The sequence below is a fragment of the Ornithodoros turicata genome, chromosome 4, assembly GCF_037126465.1.
Source record: "Ornithodoros turicata isolate Travis chromosome 4, ASM3712646v1, whole genome shotgun sequence".
Lineage (NCBI taxonomy): Eukaryota > Metazoa > Arthropoda > Arachnida > Ixodida > Argasidae > Ornithodoros > Ornithodoros turicata.
This window is the reverse complement of record NC_088204.1, coordinates 71,602,320-71,624,266: the sequence shown is the minus strand read 5'-3', so window position 1 is coordinate 71,624,266 and position 21,947 is coordinate 71,602,320. Positions and strand designations below refer to the sequence as shown.

At 45.1% G+C, this 21,947-nt stretch overlaps 2 protein-coding genes across 4 annotated transcripts in view; both read left to right on the top strand.

The window, feature by feature from the left end:
• Nucleotides 1-10: 10 nt before the first annotated feature.
• Nucleotides 11-17,635, top strand: LOC135391830 (actin-related protein 2/3 complex subunit 1A-like). 3 transcript variants are annotated; one of them, XM_064622331.1, is made up of 9 exons: nucleotides 11-118; nucleotides 5,889-5,965; nucleotides 6,144-6,419; nucleotides 7,624-7,801; nucleotides 7,860-7,969; nucleotides 11,217-11,392; nucleotides 12,078-12,178; nucleotides 13,374-13,554; nucleotides 15,672-17,635. In XM_064622331.1, exons 2-9 carry the CDS (start codon nucleotides 5,902-5,904, stop codon nucleotides 15,708-15,710), a joined length of 1,125 nt encoding a protein of 374 aa, XP_064478401.1. In that variant the 5' UTR covers nucleotides 11-118; nucleotides 5,889-5,901; the 3' UTR covers nucleotides 15,711-17,635. The 3 variants fall into 3 exon arrangements, with proteins under 3 accessions (XP_064478401.1, XP_064478399.1, XP_064478400.1); XM_064622329.1 differs by having other exon boundaries at nucleotides 11,214-11,392; XM_064622330.1 differs by lacking the exon at nucleotides 11-118 and adding an exon at nucleotides 229-327 and having other exon boundaries at nucleotides 11,214-11,392.
• Nucleotides 17,636-19,823: 2,188 nt separating this feature from the next.
• The window catches only part of LOC135391829 (RNA binding protein fox-1 homolog 3-like), a 318,229-nt gene continuing 316,105 nt past the window's right edge, over nucleotides 19,824-21,947 (top strand). The window contains exon 1 of the mRNA XM_064622323.1: nucleotides 19,824-20,489. Coding sequence (XP_064478393.1) covers nucleotides 20,331-20,489 — 159 coding nt within the window. The 5' untranslated portion in view covers nucleotides 19,824-20,330. The remainder of the gene's footprint in view (nucleotides 20,490-21,947) is intronic.

The window sequence follows — 21,947 nt, the reverse complement described above, 5'->3', positions numbered from 1 at the left end:
CAACATCCGGATCATCAAGAAACAAAAACAGAAAAGAAACATTTGATCGGAGTGGTTGGGTGTGATAAGTTTTTCTCCCCCGTTTAATTCCTTTATGTTTACGTGAACTACCCTGCACGTAAGTATTTGTGACAGTTTTTGTGAACTACCTTCATTTCCGCGTAGCGAATTTTGGATTAATATTCCGGACACAAGCGCCAAAACTCGTTTGAGTAGTTCCCGACACATCGCATACTGTTAGGCTTAGATCACCGGTCTGCGGATATCCCTGTGCTGTACTGATAAAACTGTGTCTTCACATCGGGCGTGGTTGTAGGACGCACTCCGGTGAGTTCCACTCTCGAAACCACATATTTTACGTATATTCTGTCCCACACGACTGACTTTCGCTAACCATTTCATTTTTGAATCCTGTCACGAAGACGCCCACTGAGCAAAGTTATTGACACTTCTCTTCCAAAAGTTCTTCCCATATCGTCGATTTGCTAGATTTTCCTGCGTAGATTGCAGATCGTTTCAGTTTAATGAAAGTGATTTTCGCTTCTGCGATGTAGCAGCTCGTTTGAAAGCTCCACTTATCTCGCTTTGAAGGTAGTGATTCATGACATGATGAGTGTGCGTGATGAGTGATTATACTAAAGTCCATGCCATTTATGTGCATGAGTTCCGTCGACATTCGTAAGTGCGATATAATGTGTAGTATGTTTAGCGAAAGCTTACGCACGCAAGAGCTGCCTGAGCAACGATCAACAACTCACTGCTAACGGAAGATTCTTCATCTTCACTTCATCGCGTGGGACGTGGATATTTGTCAGGCCGGTGTTAACAGCCGCGAGTTTTCTTGCCGAGATTCGTTTGAGAAACGGATATTTCTAGCACTGGAATGTTTCGGTAGACTTAAGATCCGTTTGTATTAGAAAATCAGACTGAAACGTTTTTGTCATGCCATCTTCCTGAAAATACCCTGTGTAGAGTCCGAAATACTGCTTCATGAGGGTCTTAATACCCTTGGGGTATATTACCGCATCCGAGTAGAAGCATTTTGCCCGATCCTGGAAGTGCATGACTGCATTACAGGTAAAATATGGGGCTATTAAAAATAAATGCATACCGAGGTAATAATTTACAACCGTCAACACGCGGAATTTGAACTGCCATTTTCCTGGCAGAACTTGCATTTCAGAAGAGGATAATGTCCTATGAGGCATACAAATCATAACCATTTATATAATTTCACAAATGTGCATCCTTTAATCATTAAGAGATTCGCAAACAGCAAATTATAATACCTCTGCCACATGGATTTTCTCAATTAGGATAATTGCGCTACAATTAACGTGAGTACACGTTCTTGGAAGGCAGACGCAGCCCTTCCATGGAAAAGGCTGCTAAGCATCAATAATGCATCGCATGAGGTGCTGCCACCGGCAGCTCGCGTTGTTGCTTTACTGCCTGTGCTTAATGTAAAGGTAATGAGCTGTGGTGCTTCTTGCTCTGGCACATTGCATAATTAACGACACGTTCCTTTGACCGCACGCTTCAGCTTCCAAAATTATGACGTAAAAAGGTGCCAACTCTACCTGAAGGATAAATCCGTGTACAGGATGCAGTTTATAAGTTGTTTGTTTTTCTGTTGCATTATTCTCCCAGTATTACTGCATCAGCTACATTCCTTACAAGTAATGGAGTCAGGGTAGACGAAATATAAAAATGCCGTCAAGTCCATGAAGTAGGTAGTGAGATTACGATTGAAACGGTCAGACGCGCATTATTGACTTTGTGGCACAGTACGAAAACAGGGACGAAGAGATAACAGGTGAGGACAGGTCTCTCTGTGTCTGTGTTTTCCTGCTGCGCTGCCCAGTCAATGATGACCTACTGACTTGCCCAATCTTCCACTCTTCTGAGGTCAGAAGTGTCTTGTTTTAATAACAAGATTTCATGCAGATTCTGCACAAAAGATGCTGATAAGTGTTTCGAATTTTATTCTAATGGAGTCGGACGTCGACTGCTTGTACTTTGGAGCACAGCATGTTGTTCAGCCTTGTTAGCAGTACGTTCGAGAAACTTTTCGGGAAATATATACCTTTCGGTAGAGTAGATGCTTAGTACTGATGAGGAAACAGATACTATGCAGCTGCTGACATTGTCTATTTCGCTGTTTGGTTCACATAGAAATTTGAAAAGTTTGCAAAATAGCAGGCACTAGATATAATTCATCATATAATTTATTATCATTGTATCATTCATCATTACAATATATTGGAGTGCTATAAATGGCGACTGGCAAAAAAAAAAAACGACACAAAGACTTGTAGTACTGTACTAAAACGAAAACTTTTTGACACACATTTAACACTTCCATCTGCGATCTGTCTTGCTCAGGACTGCACATGATAGCTGAATTGAACCTGCAAGGTTGGAATTATTTGCTACCATGACATCTGTGCATACATAAGTCTTCGCATACACAGCCTAAGGTCAATGGAAGCACTCAGTGACGACAGAAATTGGGTGGGGGAGGGGGTTTGGGGGCATCTGGAACCACCCGGGTTTCTTCCACATGAATGGTCTCTTACCAGAACGCCAGAGCCATGGAACAGAAAGTAATGGACACCTTGGTTTTTAAATTTTGTTTATTTATTTTTAGTTTGTGCTTTATGACGAATCTATTCCGCAATGCCACTAGCAGCAACACTGCGGTAAACGGCCCGCGATTCAATGCCACTTGTCTCTGTCCGTATGCAAACAGATTCGAGCACACTTGAACGGACACATCATAATGACAAAAGATGCCAACTCATTATCACTTTCATGTATGCGGTGGACCAGTAAATGGCACACCCAGCCTTCATCTGACTCGTAGATCTTAACAGTGTTGGTAGAAGTATAGAGTAGGAGCGTATAATCTTGCGGAAGGTTTCGAAGGCTCGGCCGTCCCTCGTTACGATGCGGTGAGTGGCATTTCTAGTCGTGTAACTATGTAGGTCCTGGCGGTACTTTGCAGAGAAATGTGAACCTGTACAAAATAAGTTGTGGCAGCATGCATAAGTAATGTGTCCTGGGCTCACGGGACAGTCGTTGCTACTGCAGAATTAAATTTCAGTCTAGAAAGGTGGTTGAATTTCCTTGTGGAAGATGAAAAAGTAAAAGAAGCAGTCAAAGAGTAGGTGGTACTTTATAGTAACAGTGTGAAATTTTTTGCCTTAAAAAGGCTGGGTGGGAATAAGTTATCGTGGTGTTTGCCAGAAGAACAAGATGTACTTTGTTAGGAAGTTAAAAATCACTACACTGAATGCCATGTTTTATGCATTTTGACCTTTATTTAATCCTATAAATGCACCCATCCATCTGGTCGTATTGGTTAAGAGGCACGTGCCTCAAAAAAAGAAAAACAACCTGCTTGGCGCTCACTGCAGCCAAGAGAAAAGGTGTCTAGTTCAAAACACTGGTACTGTTACAAATCCAGCAGTGATGTGCAAGGTGCCCCAAAGTTGTACTATAAGTACATGGTGTCACTGGTGCTTGAGGTACAGTGCAATGTACCATGTTGTCAATGTACATGAAGTAACACACAACTTGGCAAAATACTTTTAGGTACTCGTAGAGTACTTTATAGTTTGTAATGTTCCATCATCAACATCTCACTGTTTCCTGGTGACAAAAAGTGAGAAATGCATTGTTTTTCATTGGCATTTTTAGCAACTGTCTGTTACGCATAATGGCCAGCTCATTGCTTGCTCATGAACATGGAATGAAGCAGATGCATGCACAAGAAATTTGCTGTGCTAGTACACAGTATTGTCTTGAGTTATCCATGCTCCCAGTGCATAGCACTGGTTCTTGTCCATGGGTCTGATATGAACCAAGAAGACACACTTTAAACAAAAGAAGGAAGCCAAGAGGAGAAGGTTATACATTTCCTTGCACTTCACAGTGCCGTGTGACATACCACAAGCGTCTTAAAAAATCAAAAAGTAAGTCATGAAAGAACAGGAAGCACAATACAAAACTTCCTGCCTTTTGTGTCTTCGTTGTTTGCAACAGAATCCTCTGTTGGCATATAAAAAGTAAATATGTGAAATGAAGCATGTGTGCCTACTAGTCTCTCCCTTTCTCATTCTGATCAGTTCGGTACTTCAAGGAAAAGTAGCGAACAAATGTACTTGAACAGCAAGACAAAGTACATGATGTAAAATGCACTTAAAGTAGTACTTGATACTCCCCATCACAGAAATTCAGCTGTGGAGTCTCGTGGTCACATGCCTTTATTGCTCACTGAGTCGAATCTCTCTGCCAATCCTACGGACTAACAGTCCTTAACTGTGCTTATGAGGGGCTGTAGAAGAAACCCCATGTTCCCTTTACAAGCAAGGGGACGCTGGAGAAGGTTTTATGACACTGAGCCAGTGACTGAGCCCTATAATAACAAGCTGAAAGGAGAAGCCTGTAGTGACAGCGTATTGTATTTCAATGCAGCTGTAGGATTATGGTGGAACCTATAGTGCACATATCAGGCATACAGTGGTGTCTGTCTGTAACTCAAACATCGCCATGCCAGTACTGGACAGCTGTTTCGGCCTTCTTGGACCTCATCAGCAGTACGCAGGCAGGCAACGTTTGAGTGGATGGCGTCAGAAGGTCACGTAACACGTGATTCCTCCCGTCAGGGTGAGATAACTCACTCACTGAAAGCCCAGTGCAAAGCCAGTGAAGTATAATAGGAAAAAAATAGCCGGAGCTCTTTGGCTGCACGTACAGCATATGTCTGTAACTCAAACATCGCCATGCCAGTACTGGACAGCTGTTTCGGCCTTCTTGGACCTCATCAGCAGTACGCAGGCAGGCAACGTTTGAGTGGATGGCGTCAGAAGGTCACGTAACACGTGATTCCTCCCGTCAGGGTGAGATAACTCACTCACTGAAAGCCCAGTGCAAAGCCAGTGAAGTATAATAGGAAAAAAATAGCCGGAGCTCTTTGGCTGCACGTACAGCATATGTCTGTAACTCAAACATCGCCATGCCAGTACTGGACAGCTGTTTCGGCCTTCTTGGACCTCATCAGCAGTACGCAGGCAGGCAACGTTTGAGTGGATGGCGTCAGAAGGTCACGTAACGTTACGTGACCTTCTGACGCCATCCACTCAAACGTTGCCTGCCTGCGTACTGCTGATGAGGTCCAAGAAGGCCGAAACAGCTGTCCAGTACTGGCATGGCGATGTTTGAGTTACAGACATATGCTGTACGTGCAGCCAAAGAGCTCCGGCTATTTTTTTCCTATTACAGTGGTGTCTGGTGTCTGTAAAGGAGTGGCCCACAAATATGATTAGCTGCACGTTTTGTCACACTGAGTGGTTCATAAACTAGTAGAGAGCTTTCTGGCAGTTTTAGCTGGTGTGCTGTTTCGACCTTTTTGTGATCATATTACTAGTTTTGTAGCAACAGTAATTTTCGAAAAAGCAGCTTGATGTGTTAATGGTATTAACTTTAAGACATGCACCTGCATTATATGAGGGAAGAGTACCATAAAAGACGTTTCAACGAAATATTACTGATAAGAATGAAACAAAGAAAATAGTCGACGTGCACCGAGGACACTGGGAAGTTCCCTCCTCAACGGATTAAAACCTACGATAGCAACTAACAACCACAGAAGACCATTCCAGTCTTCAGTAGTGTAGAAAAAGATGAGCAGAAAAAACTATGGGGACTAAAAAATGACAGAATATTACGGTGGAATAAAAATTGCGGATTTCGAAGCAATCAAAGCAATACCTACAGCAGTGATACAAAAATCAACGCGCACAATTGTTTTGATTCCGCAACTTGTCACTTCTGTCATGCGAAATTTTATTTACGACCTCAAGTTCATCGTTTCTTCATTGCAGTTCTTCTCGAAGAATGGAAGTTCACAACTTTGGCGTGGCACCGATAACGTGCTACGCTTGGAACAAGGATAGGACAGGTGATTATCATATTCTTCGTCTCACATTAAAGACCTCCCTTCTCTTAGTTATCAAGCTCATCTGCATTGGTGTCTCCCACTTTTCAATCTTTTGCTTCCTCCTGCTTGTGGTATTGATTTGCAGTGTATCATGATGCTGCATCCAAGCAGAGTACTAAGTGATGCTCCTATTGTCCAGAACTAGCGCTGAGCTTGAACAATGCGGAAGTGGAACTCCACCATCGGGAAGGGAGCCGGTGGAATCGCACGTGCACGCTTACCCAGCACGAGCTCAGAGTGACCAGCATCGACTGGGCTCCGCGCACCAACCGTATTGTGACCTGCGCTGCTGATCGGAATGCGTACGTCTGGACCCTGGGTCCTTCGCAGCATGGGAAGGGGGACGAGTGGAACCCCGTCCTGGTACTCCTGAGAATCAACAGGGCGGCGACGTGTGTGCGGTGGTCCCCGCAAGGTGGGTCTGTTCGGGATTGCGTTAAGCGTAACTTTATTAACTGGGGTACAGTACAGTGATACCCCCCCGTTAATATGACACCCAATAATCTGACATACGCGCTCTACGACCATACTCTTGGGGGGGGGGGGGGGACAATGCTGTGAAACCTCCGCAAATCCCTCCTTTAATATGACAATTCCGCATTGTGACCAACATTTTTTGGAACGACCATGGTCATAATAACGGGGGTTCACTGTATGCAGTGAACCCTCGTTATTATGACCATGGTCTTTCCCGAAAATTTTGGTCATAATGCGGAATTGTCAGATTATCGGGGGTCATATTAACGGGGGTTCACTGTATATACTAATGGGAACGATCTGTTGCCGCTGTGTCCGATTACGTATCTGCGAAGATTGCAGAAGAGGAGTTCAGTTTATTTGTTAAAAGGCTCGGACACAGGTGCAGACAACGAATGCGCGAGCACGAAACGCGTGCACAAAACAAAACTGCAGCTCTTTGGGTTGCCCAGACACAGACGTCATCTGCCGCTGCACGCTTCCTGGATGTTAGTTACTTCAAATGTGCCACGCACAATGTCTTCATGGGGGAAATACAGCCACTGACTGGCAACTTGGACATTCCAAATTTTCGGACAAAACTGTCGGCACAGTCAAACTCCCCACAGGGCTGTTGCAGTGAAGTTTGCGCAGCGTCGTTTCGGGCCCAAACGGCCACGGATCCCAACAGTAGGTAGTTTTATCAGCGGGTTTTGCATGGTGTTTCAAACGGTATGGTGCCAAGAAAAGCAACAAAACCTGTAGGAAATGCATTCTAAATGGCTGATGACGCGCGACATCAAAATGACGTGTCGCTATTGCCACCAGGACGTCGCAGGGCGGGGCATGAGGGCGAAAGAGTACGGCGAATATTCAGTTGATTTGGAGACACTATTTACATTTTTCTGACACGTTTTTTGAAAACGTTCACCGTCGGCAACGTATCGCAATGCACTTTAAAAAAGTGCGCCTCATATACCTGTTTATTGCCCCTTTAAATCAGAGTAGTGCTCATTTTGAATACATTTCTTCCATGTACGGCTCCATGATATCGTACGAGTAGTGACGATTTTTTGATTGGTGGTTAACTTTGGAACGAAATGAAATTTTGTTAGACATGTTTCGTGATTGAGGGGTGCCTTGACCAAATCGTGCACTTGCAGAAGACAAGTTTGCTGTGGGCTGTGGTGCAAAGCTGGTGTCCGTGTGCTATTTTGAGGAGGACCACAACTGGTGGCTGAGCAAACACATCAAGAAGCAGATCAAGTCTACAGTTACCTCTTTAGACTGGCATCCCAACAACTGTCTCTTGGCCTGCGGTTCAACAGATTTCAGAGCTAGGTAAAACCCCTCTGGGCCCCTGGCCCAGCAGGAACCTAACACTTTGTGCATTTTTCAGGATATTTTCCGCGTACGTCAAAGAGGTAGAAAGTGCACCCGAACCCACACCCTGGGGAGAAAAGGCTTCCACCTTTGGTCATTTGCTGGCTGAGATGTCAAATGCCGGAGGTATGTTTTCCACCTTTTTGTATTCAGCACGACGAAGCCTATGACGGGTATCTCTCAGTACAGTGGAATCTCACTACACGGAATTATTGCTTTAACAGAACAACAGCCACATGGTTGTTTGGATTCGTATTTATGCAGTGCAAAAATTTTCCCATGAAACGTAACGAAAATGTTTACATCACTGCGTAAACGGAACAGAAAAAAGAATTGACTGAACATTTCAGAGCATGATCGCTAAGCGCGTCGCAGCTTGAGCTCTCCGCCAGTGGTACGGCCGTAATTAGTTTTAGTATGTTAACAGTAGTGAATACCATTCCCAACGGCATCGCAGAAGCGCGCACATCATGCTCCTGACCTTCAAAGCTAGATCGAAGTTATCAACAATTTTGAGAGTGGTTGCTACACAAAAATGGCGCTTGCGATGAAGTAAGGGATGCTGAAAAGTACGATAACAAGAACTCCTAGCGAAGAGGACGAGCTGTGTAATGACTTTAGTGCTTCATGTTTTGGGCCGCAAAGAAAAAGACTTGGACTCTGTGACTACAAAGAGCTTGAGTAATGCTTGGTACGACTATCCTTGCATTTGCCGACCAAGCGCTGCCGGCCAATAGGGGGGCGCAGAGGGCAGGCACTTCCCAGGCCTCTGCTCTCGCCTAAGAAATGGCGCAGCATTACCTTTGTCTTATGTGTGGCAAGGCTTCTGCCATGGCGCACGAATCTAACCAACGGCTCAATGAGGCTTGGACAGGAGCGTAACTACCGTTATTTCGCCTGCCGCAAGGCTTCTGCCATGGTGCACCAATCTAACTGACGGCTTCGCCGTCCGTCACCATGGGAACGACGCCAAGCGAGAGTCGCACGTATGCCGGTTAACGGATGGTGAAGCCGTTGGTTAGATTGGTGCATCATGGCAGAAGCCTTGCGACACGCGAAGTAACGGTAACGCTGCGCCGTCTCTTAGGCGATAGCAGGGGCATGGGAAGTGCCTGCCCTCCGCGTCCTCCTATTGGCTCGCATCCAGGAGGCGGAGCCTCTCTCGCTCTTGGTCAGCAAACGCAAGGATAGTCTAACATCTCAATGAGGACAAGAATACAGTTGAAAATTGTGAAAATTGTGTGTGTGTTCCTTGCCTTTGTTGCAGCAATGTGCATAAAGACTGCTTGCAGCTTCCGCACTCCTGGAAATTGCACCATTTAACATCTCGCACACAACTCAGTAAATGGAACTCACGATAAATGGAACAGATTTCCCAGGTCTCTTGAGGTTCCGTTTAAATAGATCCCCACTGTATACCCACAAATCAGTAATTCATGGTTGGGGTTCCAGATGAGGGACCGCAGTTCTACTTCTACATAGGCATCTTCATAAAATCCATATCTTTACTGTATGCACGTTCCCTGTATCAAGGTTCTACTGTAATTACACTTCTAGACAAGTAGACATCTACGAGTCGGTTCCACCCAGAAATCAGAGGAAGTCTGTGATTGGCTTAGGTGGATGAATGATACCTCAGAGTCACAACGTTGTGCGCCCGCATGCTTCAAACTGTTGCTCCTTCACTGATCGCGTTGCAAAAACAGAGTCTACCGAGACCATGTAGAACACATTTGTGTGATTTTAGAGCTAGCACGTAAAATATTCACATTAAAAAAATGTGTGAAGTGGCTTCCCTCTTTGCTTGCCATCTTCTGGCATACCCCACTCACAATTGTCCGCTGAGAGATATACGTACCTCTGACTGTAGTCAACAGCGTTTTGCCACCACTTGTAGGCAGATTTCTATGTTTAATCGGAGTTTTAGGCATCTACGCCAAACTAGGCACTAACGCTGGAATAGCCATTTGTAGGCACTATTAAATCGATACACAAGGTTCCTGAGCACTCTGTTCGTGCTCCTGTATTGAAAAGGCACTATTAGGACCACATGAAAAAAATAGGCATTTGTGTAGAGATCCATGGTCTACTTATTAGTAACACAAATGTTCTCGACTGTGTTTTATGTTTGTGCATCTAACAAATTGCAGTGTAACGTAATATGATTAGAGCCTGAAGTTTTGGGGTTTAACCCGATTCTTCCACGAATTTGCACCCGGAATTGAGGGTTGCCTCCTTAGGGTAAAACCTGATTTTTGCCCATCCTTGCCCATCCCTGAGGCGTCTCTAGGAACGCACACTAACTTGTTTGGCAGAAAATGCGGTTACATCACCGTTCGTGCCAAACCAGTACAGGCTCAGAACATCAATTGTCTCAGTACAGTTAGTTTGAGTAACTGGGCCTGATTTGTCCCCGAATATAGTGTACTGGAAGTTTTTCCACCTGAATTTGCGTGAATTTAGAGCACATGTTTATTTAGGGTTATGTACCCGATTTTTACCCCCCAAATTTAGAAAAAGATATTTCCCGAAAACTTCAGGCTCTAAATATGAAATACTGGTAGGGTTGCCACCAGGCGGGTATTATACCGGCAAGGCCGGTTATTTGCTCGCTCTGCCGGTTGCCGGTAGGAAAGTGATACCGGCAGCCTTTTGCCGGTATTTGTGGCTCGAGACCTTTCACAGGGGCTTTTGCAAGGTTTTCGCTTCAACATTCCACTACAGGTTGAATAAATCTGAAGCAAAGTCCCAACTCCGCAGTCAACAGTCGTTTTCTTAGTTATTCATTATTATTATTATTATTATCATTGTTATTGTCATTTTTATTATTATCATCGTTGTTATCCATCAAGTCTTGTGTTCGGAGGGGACAAGATCAGTGGTTGTGCAAAGGTATTGGTGGTTGTGTCGAGCCATATGGAACTTAGGCCGTATACAACCATCAGATCTCCTCTTGCAAAGAAGTGTTTGTGTGCATCGATGCGTTTTTCAGGGTAAATAACAATCCGGATGCTCCAATACGATCCAGTGTACCGTTCATACCTGTTTATAGCAATTTCTAACATCAATGATTCAGCCACACACAGGAACTTATTTTTCCTTGTATTATCTCTCTGTCTGTGTCTGTCTTCATCCACCCCTCACCCACTTTCGCTTTCCCGCGAGCATTTCCCCTTTCCCGCTATACCACCTCCTCTCCCTCAGCCGGTATTTTTCACTACGAAAGGTGGCAACCCTACGTACTGGTTGAACTGACAAAATGTGTGGTCGTTGAGGTTGTTCACTACAATAGCAGCGGTACTTGAACTGTTGAGCTTTGCGATGGAAATGGGGGGGGTTTTCTTCCGTAACATTGGTACATATCTACCAGCAGGATGGGTGCACTCTGTGAGCTTCTCGGCAGACGGCAACCGCCTGGCGTGGGTGGGTCACGACAGCAGCGTCTCCGTGGTGGATGCCACCCGCAATCAAGCACTCGTCACGGTGCGGACGCCGTTTCTGCCTTTCGTGTCCTGCACGTGGCTCTCCAACACCAGGATCTTAGTTGCAGTAAGTTCGCTGAATGCTGCACTTTGGGCTTTGGATCACAGCAGGAGTTGTCTCGCGATACCATGTCTTTATTAGGAACAACAAAACATGCTTAGAAAAAGTAGTTCTGCACCCTTGGAAGTCGCTGAAAAGGCGTGTTAGCTTAGCTCAATTGGTAGAGCCCTGGACCGGCAATCCAGGAGATGCGGGTTCGAGTCCTACAGCTGGCTAACCTTTTCAGTGACTTTCATCTTTCATAGTTCCTCTGTTTTTGATTTTCCATTCTTTTTTAAGTCTTCGCTCCTAACCGTAACGGTGCTGCGAGCGGCTAATGCGAGCCAGCAGCTTTACGTGACAGAAACACTGTTCTGTAAGCACCGTGCAGACAGATTCGTTGTGTCTGATATAGCGTTTGCGTTTTTATTTGCATTTCCAACAAGTGCTGTTCTAAAACTCCCTATTATGTCGCATTGTTCCAGGCGTAGCGAAGTTTTAAATGTTTTGCTGCTGGGTGCTTTTCAGCTTACGTTCCGATTCCCTTGATTCTGATTTTTTTTTTCGTTGCCACAAAGATACAGCCTAGAAGGCCATGATATACTAGCTTACAGTTCCCTTTTCACTTGTCTCGTGATGAGCCTCATGGAATGCACATTGCCAATGAAGAGCGCAATGGAGCATTGTTAACTGACAGATTACGCACTTTCAGGGTTACGACTGCTGTCCAATGATGTACGAGTATACCAACGGGCAGCTCACCTTTGTGGATAAACTGGACAAATCGCAGAAGAAAGAAGTGGATGGAGTCAGGTAGGAAGCTCGTGACTCTGAGAAATGAATCCTGCAAATGCTGCGTAGTGTGTATGTATATCAGGAGTGTGTGCGGGGCAGCGTTAAACAATTTTGCGTCCCTCCTCTTGCTACCTTGTGGAATATCTGAACTCGGAGAAAGAATGAAAGGGATCCTCTGCCAGCTACAAAGCTCATTCAAGATTAACCGTGACTCTTATTTTTTTTTTTTTTTTTCGGACACACTCGATGAATTTTGGACATGTTTGCGGAACGGCCACGGGCTCTACAGTCTTGCAACAGAGTTTTTTTTCCCCATAATGCGTGGGTTCTCGGACTTTTCTCCCTGGGGAGCCCTTACTCAGGGAACCAGCTTAGTCAGTGTGATAAGAATAAAGCTGCCATAAGAAATCCAGAAGCCTCTACTGATGAGAGAGAGCAAAACAGTATGACTGTGTACTCTCCCTCGACCCGATAGTCCCCAAAAATGCACAGGGAAGAGCGTAGGTGAGGAGCTGCCTGCGGGATCCAGGAAAGCAGTCCGTGGAATGCCTGTGTTCCCTGGGACACTGTTTGAGAACCTGTGCAATGTTGTATGACATCTTTAGAAGTGCTTCCATGCTTTATTCCATGTTGTACAAATAAGGCTGTACAAATTTTCAGTTTTTTTTAAGTTGGAGGGGGAGGGAAATAAGGTTATACTTCAGGAGCCATAAACCTAAAAAAATAAGCATTACGAAGCTCCAAGAAATTAATTTCAAACACATAGTTTGTTCATAAAGTGGGCCCTAAATAATTGTAGCAGTAGAAGGGTACCAATGTACAAAAATTCCTTGCAGAATGAAAGGTGTTGTTACTTTGACACTAACACAAAAGGAACTGGATTCACCCATTGCATTCCTCGTGATTTATGAACTTAAGAAACCACAATTTGCACTTCCCCTCTGCTTCCTTTTTGAGAAGTGCAACAGTGGTTTGTCTCCTCACACAGTCTCTTACAGGATCTTATTGGACAAATTGTTTGAGGAGACCAATGAGAGCCCGCTCCGTATTGTCGACCTTATTGAAGAGCGGAGGAAAAGCACAAATTGGGCTTTTTTTTTTCTCTCTCTCTCTCTCTCTCACAAAGGATGCAAGTCCCGTTCCTTTTGCGTTGGTGTTGAGCTAACAGCATTTCCTATATGTCGCTGTAACGATGGCAACTCTGGTCTTGCAGCGCAATGAGGAAGTTCCGCAACATGGACAAGCACGCGATGGAGAGTAGAGGAGACACGCTGCTGGACACGGTCCATCAAAACACTATCACCAGCGTGACTCTCTACCAAGGGTCCAAGAACGGAGCCACCAAGTTCACCACCTCCGGCATGGATGGCAACCTCGTCATCTGGGACCTAAAGGTGCTCTTACGAGCCACATCTTCTTTCCCTGCGGGATATGGGGGTGCTGCAGTAATGGGAGTTTTGCCGTTCTTGTTGACAGAGAGTGGGGAACTCCCAATTAAGACCTGCTAGATTGTAACAACCATGTCATAATTGGAAACCCCTATAAGGAACTCATCCGCATGATCCGCTAGATCTAGATCCGTGATCTACTCATCAGCCTGCTAGACCTGCGTCGTGATTGGACAATGGAAATTTGAATGTTGAATGCGCAGAAGGAGGACGCACGACTACTGTAGCAGACGACAGCAACAGCTCTCATGAAAATACGTAGAATGATGATTAAGGCCCCCGGTTTTCTGCTGCGGCAAATTCAGAATTCTGCAGCACTGACTCGTAACTTCAGTGATTTTCCGCGGCAAGGTGTGAATGGCTGCTTGAAGCGGGAAACATTATTTTCTTGGATGATGTGGGTACAAAAAGTGTTCTATAAACTTCAGCATTACATGATACCTCGTGATCTCCTCTGACAGTGAATGCTGTTGTCAGCTACAGTCATTTTATAACTGCCGAAAGACATTTCAACATCTGCAAAATTTATGAGCGCGTTGTTGTTGCTGTTGCCGTGGAAATAGTGAATGTCGACATTGGGATAGTCAGAAGTGCAGTCTCATCTCGATTGACCTCCATATTCAGTATGAGAACTGCTGCGTCACCTTCGTCTCTCTAAATGTTCGAGGAATCTCGTTATAATTTGATGATTGATTGATATTACCCATATTTAAGGCCCTTCTTTTCCTGCTACGGCAAATCCTGAATTCCGCAGCAGGGAACTATGAATTCTGCATTTTTCCGCGGTAAAAGGCAAATTGCCCTAGTTCAGACAGGAAATACTCTGTTAGCTCTTAGTGTGGAGAAACACGGTTACAACTCCAAAAAACTTTTGTGACTTAGCATAACAAGATACATTGTACTGTCTTCTGAGAGGGAGTGACGTTTCACTGGCTCTCAAATTGTACTTGCTAAGTGACTTCTCTGCATGTACAGAGTTTACTGTCACACAGAGGTACTTGACAGCTGTGGACACCAAAGCAGGGGTCAGCGTTTGCATTCCACTCCAGAATCCCAATATGTTAGAGCCCTTTTTCAGCACACAGATGGGGCCATATCATGGCCCAGTGGCCTCATCCGGTTGGCACATTTACGCTGTAACGCAAGTCGACCCGGTCCGAGGAAATTCCGGTCATCTTGCGCACGAACTGAGTTAAGCGCGCGGTTTTTGCAAAATTCTGCGCAAAACCTCATATTCCACGGCAGACCCACAATTCGGCGAATTTTTGCAGAGTCGCAGAAAAGGAAGGGCCTTACCCATATTTACAAATTCACTCGCATAATACGTTTCAAACGGAGCAGTTCAGCATGTGTGTCCAAGCTGCTGCCCAGTCTATGTGTAAGCTCCAACATATTCCCTGCGTCGGTGGGACCACCACTGTAGCTCCCACAAAGTATATCGGCATCTTTCCTTTCTTTCTTTTTTTGTTCCGTGTTAGCACCGCAAAGCAACTGGGGCTATGAGTCGCATACAGATGTGGACAGATGGATAGAGGACAGCAGGAAGGAGTGGGTGGCAGGGGGGTTAGTATGCGTCCTGGGCTGACTTCGTATATATCTGCATCTGAAACACACTGTTGTAGCTCTTAGGTTGTCAGGAGATGCATGCTCTGAAAAAAACTGGCAAGTCGAGCTGAAATGCGCACAAAAAATAAAGCTGTTCCCTGAAGGCATAGTCATTCATTAAATCATTCATTCATTGGACATGAAAGGAGAATGTGTTGTTCCAAATGGTGCTGTTAAAATTTTAAAATCCGAGAAAATCGTTGAGCGACCGTATTAAAATTTCGGAGCTAGCTCAGAGGTCAAACGGAAATACCCTTCAAGGCCAGGAAAAATACTCGTCAAGAATCTACCTTTAAAGCCGCAGGCACCTTTTGGGGAAACACGTGGTTGAATGCACCGCAGTTGGTGTAGAATACAGAGTGCTTGTATTCCGCGCTACCTCCGACTGAGAATCGCCAGTTGTACCTTTCCTCTCTCATGAGTGTCATCTGAAAGCTCCTTGTTCGTCTCCTTTGCAGGGTCTGGAGTCATCCTTAGCGGGGCTACGCATCGTCTGACGCAAAAGTGGTGCGCAAGAATAAAGACCTAGGCAAAGAGTGATTTCTGCAAAACAGATGTTGAAGAAAGATGTTTGTTCCAATTTACACGCTGATAGGATGCAGGTGAAACGAACACGTGGCTGCGAAGTTGCCCACGACGGCTCGTGGTGGGCGTCGTCGTCGTCGTCTTCTGTGAGGTTCCAGTGCGTGGACAGGACTTTGATCGAACGGATCGCACTCTGGGACCGTCTGCAGCAACGCAGGGTGGGACTTGCGGAGCTGCGGTCTTTCATTTCTTCCTCTTAGGTTGTACAGCATTGTGTTGTTGATCGAATCCAGCATTGTTGGTGGCAGGGTGGTTGGAACAGACTGCCGGCTTGTGATTTAACTTTGATTTTACGTCATTCTTTGCGAGGTTTCATATGTTGCAATAACCAGTAGTGGGGGTGTTGCCCGAGGAACCTTAGTCTCGTGGTTTGGCGATCGCCTCGCGATGCGTCCGACCTCGTGTTTACACTTCTGCCTGCGAGGAACGTGATTCGCTAAATTGGGATGTGCAAAAGTCTCTTTCGGGTAATTGGAAGATTTAGAGGGTGGTCGTCGCGGGTTGAGCAGACGGTCATGAACGGAGCTGCATTTTTTGTGGTCATTGTCTGGGTATCCTATATTTGGCTGTATGCTCTCACCTAAACCAGTCTTCTCCCGTCCCCAACAAAAAACTGGAAAGGAAAATTGGTGCCTCATATGCACCTGCAGACTGAATGTTGTCGGGTCATGTTCAATTTTTTTCCCCCTCCTTAATTACCCTTCGTTTCTATCGAAGTGCTACAGCTGGCCGTGCCAAAAATGTCTTTCTAGAGCACCTCCGAAACCGGATTATTTCTGAAAAATGTCACCGTGGGTGTGCAGAGCCCTGCCATATTCTCTTTTCGTACCGTTCATGAAACTGAGTCATGTTTGCTTGCGACAAAGTAATTTAAACAAATATTTAGAGCCTGAAGTTTTCGGGAAATATTTTTTTCTGATTTCGGGGAGTAAAAATCTGGTAAATAAACGTGCCTAAATTCATGCGAATTCGGCTGAAAAACCTCCAGTACGCTAAATTTGGGGAGAAATCCGGCTCAGTTACTCAAACTAACTGTAGTGGTTTGATACAAACTGTGATCTAACTGCATTTTTCTGCCATACAAGTAAGTTAGTGCATTCCTACAGACATCCCAGTGAGGGGAATTTGCCGGGTAAAAATCGGGTTTCACCCTAAAGAGTCAACCTTCAATTCGGGGAAGAATCGGGTAAAACCCTGAAACTTCAGGCTCTACGAATATTTAGTCACCCGACCAGGTCAATGAAGTTTTTGATGACCTTCCTCTCTGTTGTCAGCGGACCTAGCATTGGTTGTGCAACAACGGGACGACTATTGCTCAGTCTGTAAAGTCGAGCAGCACTGTTGGCGAGTATAGCGCGTTTACGGTGACTGGCAGTACGCGGTTCTGCAGCGGAGGAACGTTCGAGTTCATCGTAAAGTAGCTGGAGCATTTCTTTGGCAATATCTACCTGCATGTGCCATGCCCGTTCTCTCATATTGTTTCCGTCATTTTTTTTAACGTCCCTTTGTCGAGGCGAATATTCCGAGCAATACTTCGTCGCTGCTTTTTGGCAGACAGTGATAAGTTATTCTTCAAGCTTCCTTCTTTTTTTGTTCTCTTCTCTTTTTTTTTTAGTGTTGTGAAATTGCAGAGGAGGTACGTTGTTATTAAAAGAGCATCGAGCGGTTTTCTGCACACGTACGTGCGGATGTCTAAGCCGCATGCTCGTGCAGGGACTTTGTGCGGTTCTCTTCTACGTTGATTTTTGGAACGCCTACAAGAGTCTTCGTTGTCGGAACGAATGGGTTTCGACCCTGCGGAATATGTAAAATAGGAAATAAATAGATGCTTTTTTTATGGTGTGTTTGGGCAGTAGTGTTTTCGGTTGAAAGGTATATTTCAGGGATTGCTGCTAGCAGATGTGGTGCATAGTGGGTCTGCGTAATAATAGTACAGCTCCCGTCAACCTCAATAATAACGCTGGAAAAAAAATATGGTCTCGTTCCCGAGCGCGATTACAGCATGCATTGCGGCTGTGGGGAAATTCTAATTTCACAAAATTTTGTTTGTTTAATGCAAGGATTTTGTTAACATAACATTCCCCCAAGGTGGTGTTATCGTGCTTGGAAATGACACCAAATGTTTTTGTTATTATTACGGTTGACAGGAGCTGTACCAAAGGAGGTCTGGCATTGGACCTGCAGCAGGGATCTTTCCGAAGCACATGAGCATGCCACCTTCTCTGCTTCCACTGTGATGAACTTTATCTAGAGGCAGGCAGCTGTTTGTAGTTTTATTTGGGGAACCCATGACAGGTGGAAGTCCGGTGATCTGGTCAAGGTACAGGTACAGGGTAAAGCTTCAAGTTGAGAACCATTGGCATCGTTGCCAAATATCATTCCACTAAACAGGCAGAACGTTCGAAGTACTGCCAGGTCCTGCTTTTGAAACTGCGTCGTGCTTTACTATGATTTTCATGAAAACCAACATAAAGCTCAATTTTGGGAAGTGTTCTAGAAACAGCCAAAATTAGACTAGCGTGCGTTGCAATCTTGATAATGTACTTTTTGTTGAAGTACTAGTCCGATTTTATGCGCAGTTCAATTTTGTAACGCATTTAAACGTGGAGAACTGATTGTCATCAGCAGGATGGAAAATACGAAACAACCTTGCTTTGACTTCGAAGACTTCGGTTTTACATAAATTGACTAACTGTTGACGACTAACACTACAAAACTATTCATTGTTTTTATGTATTGTTTTGTCTTACGCCGATTATTTACGTTATTGTTTACATACCTTTGTTTGTGTCTCCCGGAAACATTGGTGTGTACTACGAGAAGCAAGCACTCAGAAGATAGGGTTCAGACCTATCAGTGGGTAATTTCTTTTGCTAATGAGATACTTCGAGGGACCACTTTTTTCTCTCATGAAAAGACTGTTACGAAGAGTGGGCCCTGGGAAGAACATTGCCTTAAATTCTGTGAAACCTTGGCAGCTCTAAAATGGTGACCAGCTCCTGTTGTATAGTGGTTAGCGTCACCGCTTTCCACACCCAAGACTGGTAGGTGACACGTGTTCGAATCCCCACATCTGCCCAGGGCACACACTAACAACCCTGTGTCCGCTCCTACCTGCTGTCCTCTCTCCATCTGTCCACGTCTGTATGCAGCTCATAGCCACAGTTGCCTCGTGGCACTAACACAGAATAAAAAATAACAAAAAAATGGTGAACGGTGGTACTGACACGTACATTCTGATGATGTAAATACAGGCCAGAACTCTGGGTTCCATGTTACACGGCTCTTTTTCGAATACCTTCATGAGGGCTACAACTGCAATGCGGCGTGCTCTTTTGATTTGTGGACAACTACATGAGAGCCATCTTCCATAATGCCAACATTTTAGTAGGCTAATTATATTGTAGACCGTAAATGTAACCTAATTTACCCATAGGGAAACATTTTGTTAAATGTGTGGTGGAGTTTAAAATTATGTAAATCTGATTTAATATTTGCCTTTGTGTTAATTTTGATGAACAGATTGAGGGTAAAAAGCAACACGGTGTTGTAAATAATAATTTGGTAATAAAGTTCAAAACTGAGCTCGGCACTTGTGTTGAAACCTTGGAAGCGGGATAAAGGCAGAAGGTCACCTCCATTGTGTGAATAATGTTAAAAAAAGAAAACATTTTGAAGGATTTGAACTATATGAAGCGCAGTATCCCTGAAGCGATCAGGCAAGATTCACGTTGTGCTGATGGGTCTCGACAACCGAACGCGTGTGTACTCAGAAGACCCTACTGATTATGAGTGACATGTAAAAAAACTGACAAAGCAACCGAAGAGAGAAAGAGCAGACGGGATTGTTTTCCTCTTGTTGCATGCAGCGCCTGCTATGAAGAACCACGCGGCCAAGCAAGTGAGCGCCAGAAAAAAAAGAAAAAAAAAGAACGCGCTAGAAAGGCCAACATGTGTTCGCCTCAGCTCTCTTTCTCATGTGTCACCCCCCTCGCCCCGGCATTCACCAATCCGTCTTCGATTCTCCCCAGCTCCTTTAGCATGCCCTCCTGAATAGAATCCCCCTTCTTTAGAGCTTTACAGTGCAGTAGAAAGGGAGAAAGAAAAACGGTTCCCCCTCGAACCCTCGTTCAATCCCCAATCGTCCCCTGGATTCTTCGAAAAGGGCGCCAACCACGCAGTGAAAAAGCAGTAGAGCCAGCAGAGACATCAGCAGATACAACTCCAGTGCGTCGCCGTCTGCGTATCGTCGTGTTGCCGGCTGCTCGAACAGATTTTTTCGCGGTGCCACGCCAAAAATATATACTTGCTCGATATTTCGAGGTGTTTGCTCATTTTGAAAAGTGAATCCGCGCTTTCTCGAGGGAGCTATCCGTCTCAACGTGTGAGTGTTGTTTTGGCAGTGTCGTCTGCGCAAGTTTTGTGTGAACCGACAGCGCAGTCGCAGTCTTGACAAGCGAGGGAAGACCGCGTTAGGCCCAGCAACGTGAGAGCGACGGCGAAAGCTAACGACGAGGCCCTTCGCTTCGTACATGGCAACTCGCGTACTCAACGGCTCGGCTTCTGCCGGTCTTGTGGATCCCACCATGGCATCCATCGTTGGAAAGAAAGAGTCAGGCACTGGGACACAATCAGATCCTTACCTCAACGGCACCGAGCTCAGCTACGAGGCCCTCGGCATCGACCCTAAGGTAAGAAAGAAAGAAAAGGCGCCTCACTCAGGCTGTTATGAATCATACTTGATTTTCGAGCGCATCGTTCGCTCTCGATTTAAATTTCTACGCGCATAAAAAAGTCACACAAGAAGACAGTCATTCCATCCGCAATTTGTAGGCGGCCTGCGGCTGTCTGCTTCACGCATCCGATAGCAGACGATAGAAGAAGCCGCTCGAGGGAGACACTTTTTCTTTTTAAGCTAGGCCTAGCGTAAATACACGGCGGGCTTGTGTCATTTATCTGCACTTTCTCGCCTCTGTTGACCTTCGTATCATGTCATCAGATAATCCCCAGCTGGTGTCTGTGAGGAAGCGAATACGGAACACGCTCGACATCCTTATTAAAACTCCGTGCACACGCCGATACCAACAACCACCAAACTAACTGCGGTGTGCGCGCGCTTTGCCGTTCAGAGTAGAATTATCGATTCGAATTTTCATCTAATCGTGCACGGTTCACGAATTATATGCGCAATCAGGATCGCTTTGTTATAAACACATTCGCAGTTATGACAGCTAACAGAGGTCGTATGCTTGGCTCAGAAAGCCGTGTTGTTGTCGTCCGCGTGTGTTCGCCATCAGAGTCCGCGCATGCATATTCGTGTTTTATCGCCTACTTTTTACCATAGAAAGCGGCTTGCGGTAACGACATGTCCTGGCCTTGCTGCGGTCAGTCAAGAAAGCACGGCTCTTAACCTTGAATTCTCCTTGCCGGAGCAACAGCTATTGTAGTGCGAAATGCCGTTTGACAGATGCCTCTTTAGCCGGTCGTTCGCAGCATTTATTGTTTTAGCTGAAGCGCACCAGGCACAAATAATAGTCATAAGTTTTGATCTACGAGTTTAAGCGTCATGATGCACAGTTCGATCGACCTTTACCGCTTTTTGTTTCTTCTATGCGTGCTGAGAGCATTTTTTTTTCTCCAGACAATGGGACCGTGCTATCGACCTTGCGGAACGGAGAAATAAGAGGCAAACATTTGGAAATCCCAGGAAAACAAAAAAAAGAAAAGAAAGAATGCGAAATGGCGATTCGGATCTGTTTGTACAGCAGCGTGATTGCTGTTGGGAAAATCAAGTATTACACGCTTTTAGCGCACGCGATCGACTATTCGAATGAATGCTCCCACTGTTATCTTGCTTCCGCCTACGTATTTGGGTTACCCTTGTCACCTGCTGTTTGACCCATAGATTAAAAGAGGTTGACCCATCCTACAGTTGGCAATACAAAGACCTCGTAGTAGACTTTTACTTAACATATAGGTAACCCCGTAACCTGGGAAAAAAAAGTTGAGTTAAAGTTGAGAAGAATTAGGGGCAATTCCTGTTCGTATGACAGATTACGTCGGTACCCACACAACCGCGTAATAATTTAACTCGCTAATTTAAGTGCAACAAACTCAGTCCATGTGTTCTAAAGTCATTTTACTCCTGT

Coding starts and splice junctions, on each gene's coding strand:
- LOC135391830 (XM_064622329.1), top strand. CDS start 5,902: ATGGAAGTTCACAACTTTGGCGTGGCACCGATAACGTGCTACGCTTGG. Junction 7,970..11,213: donor TGAGATGTCAAATGCCGGAG/GTATGTTTTCCA, acceptor CATATCTACCAG/CAGGATGGGTGCACTCTGTG. Junction 11,393..12,077: donor ACACCAGGATCTTAGTTGCA/GTAAGTTCGCTG, acceptor ACGCACTTTCAG/GGTTACGACTGCTGTCCAAT.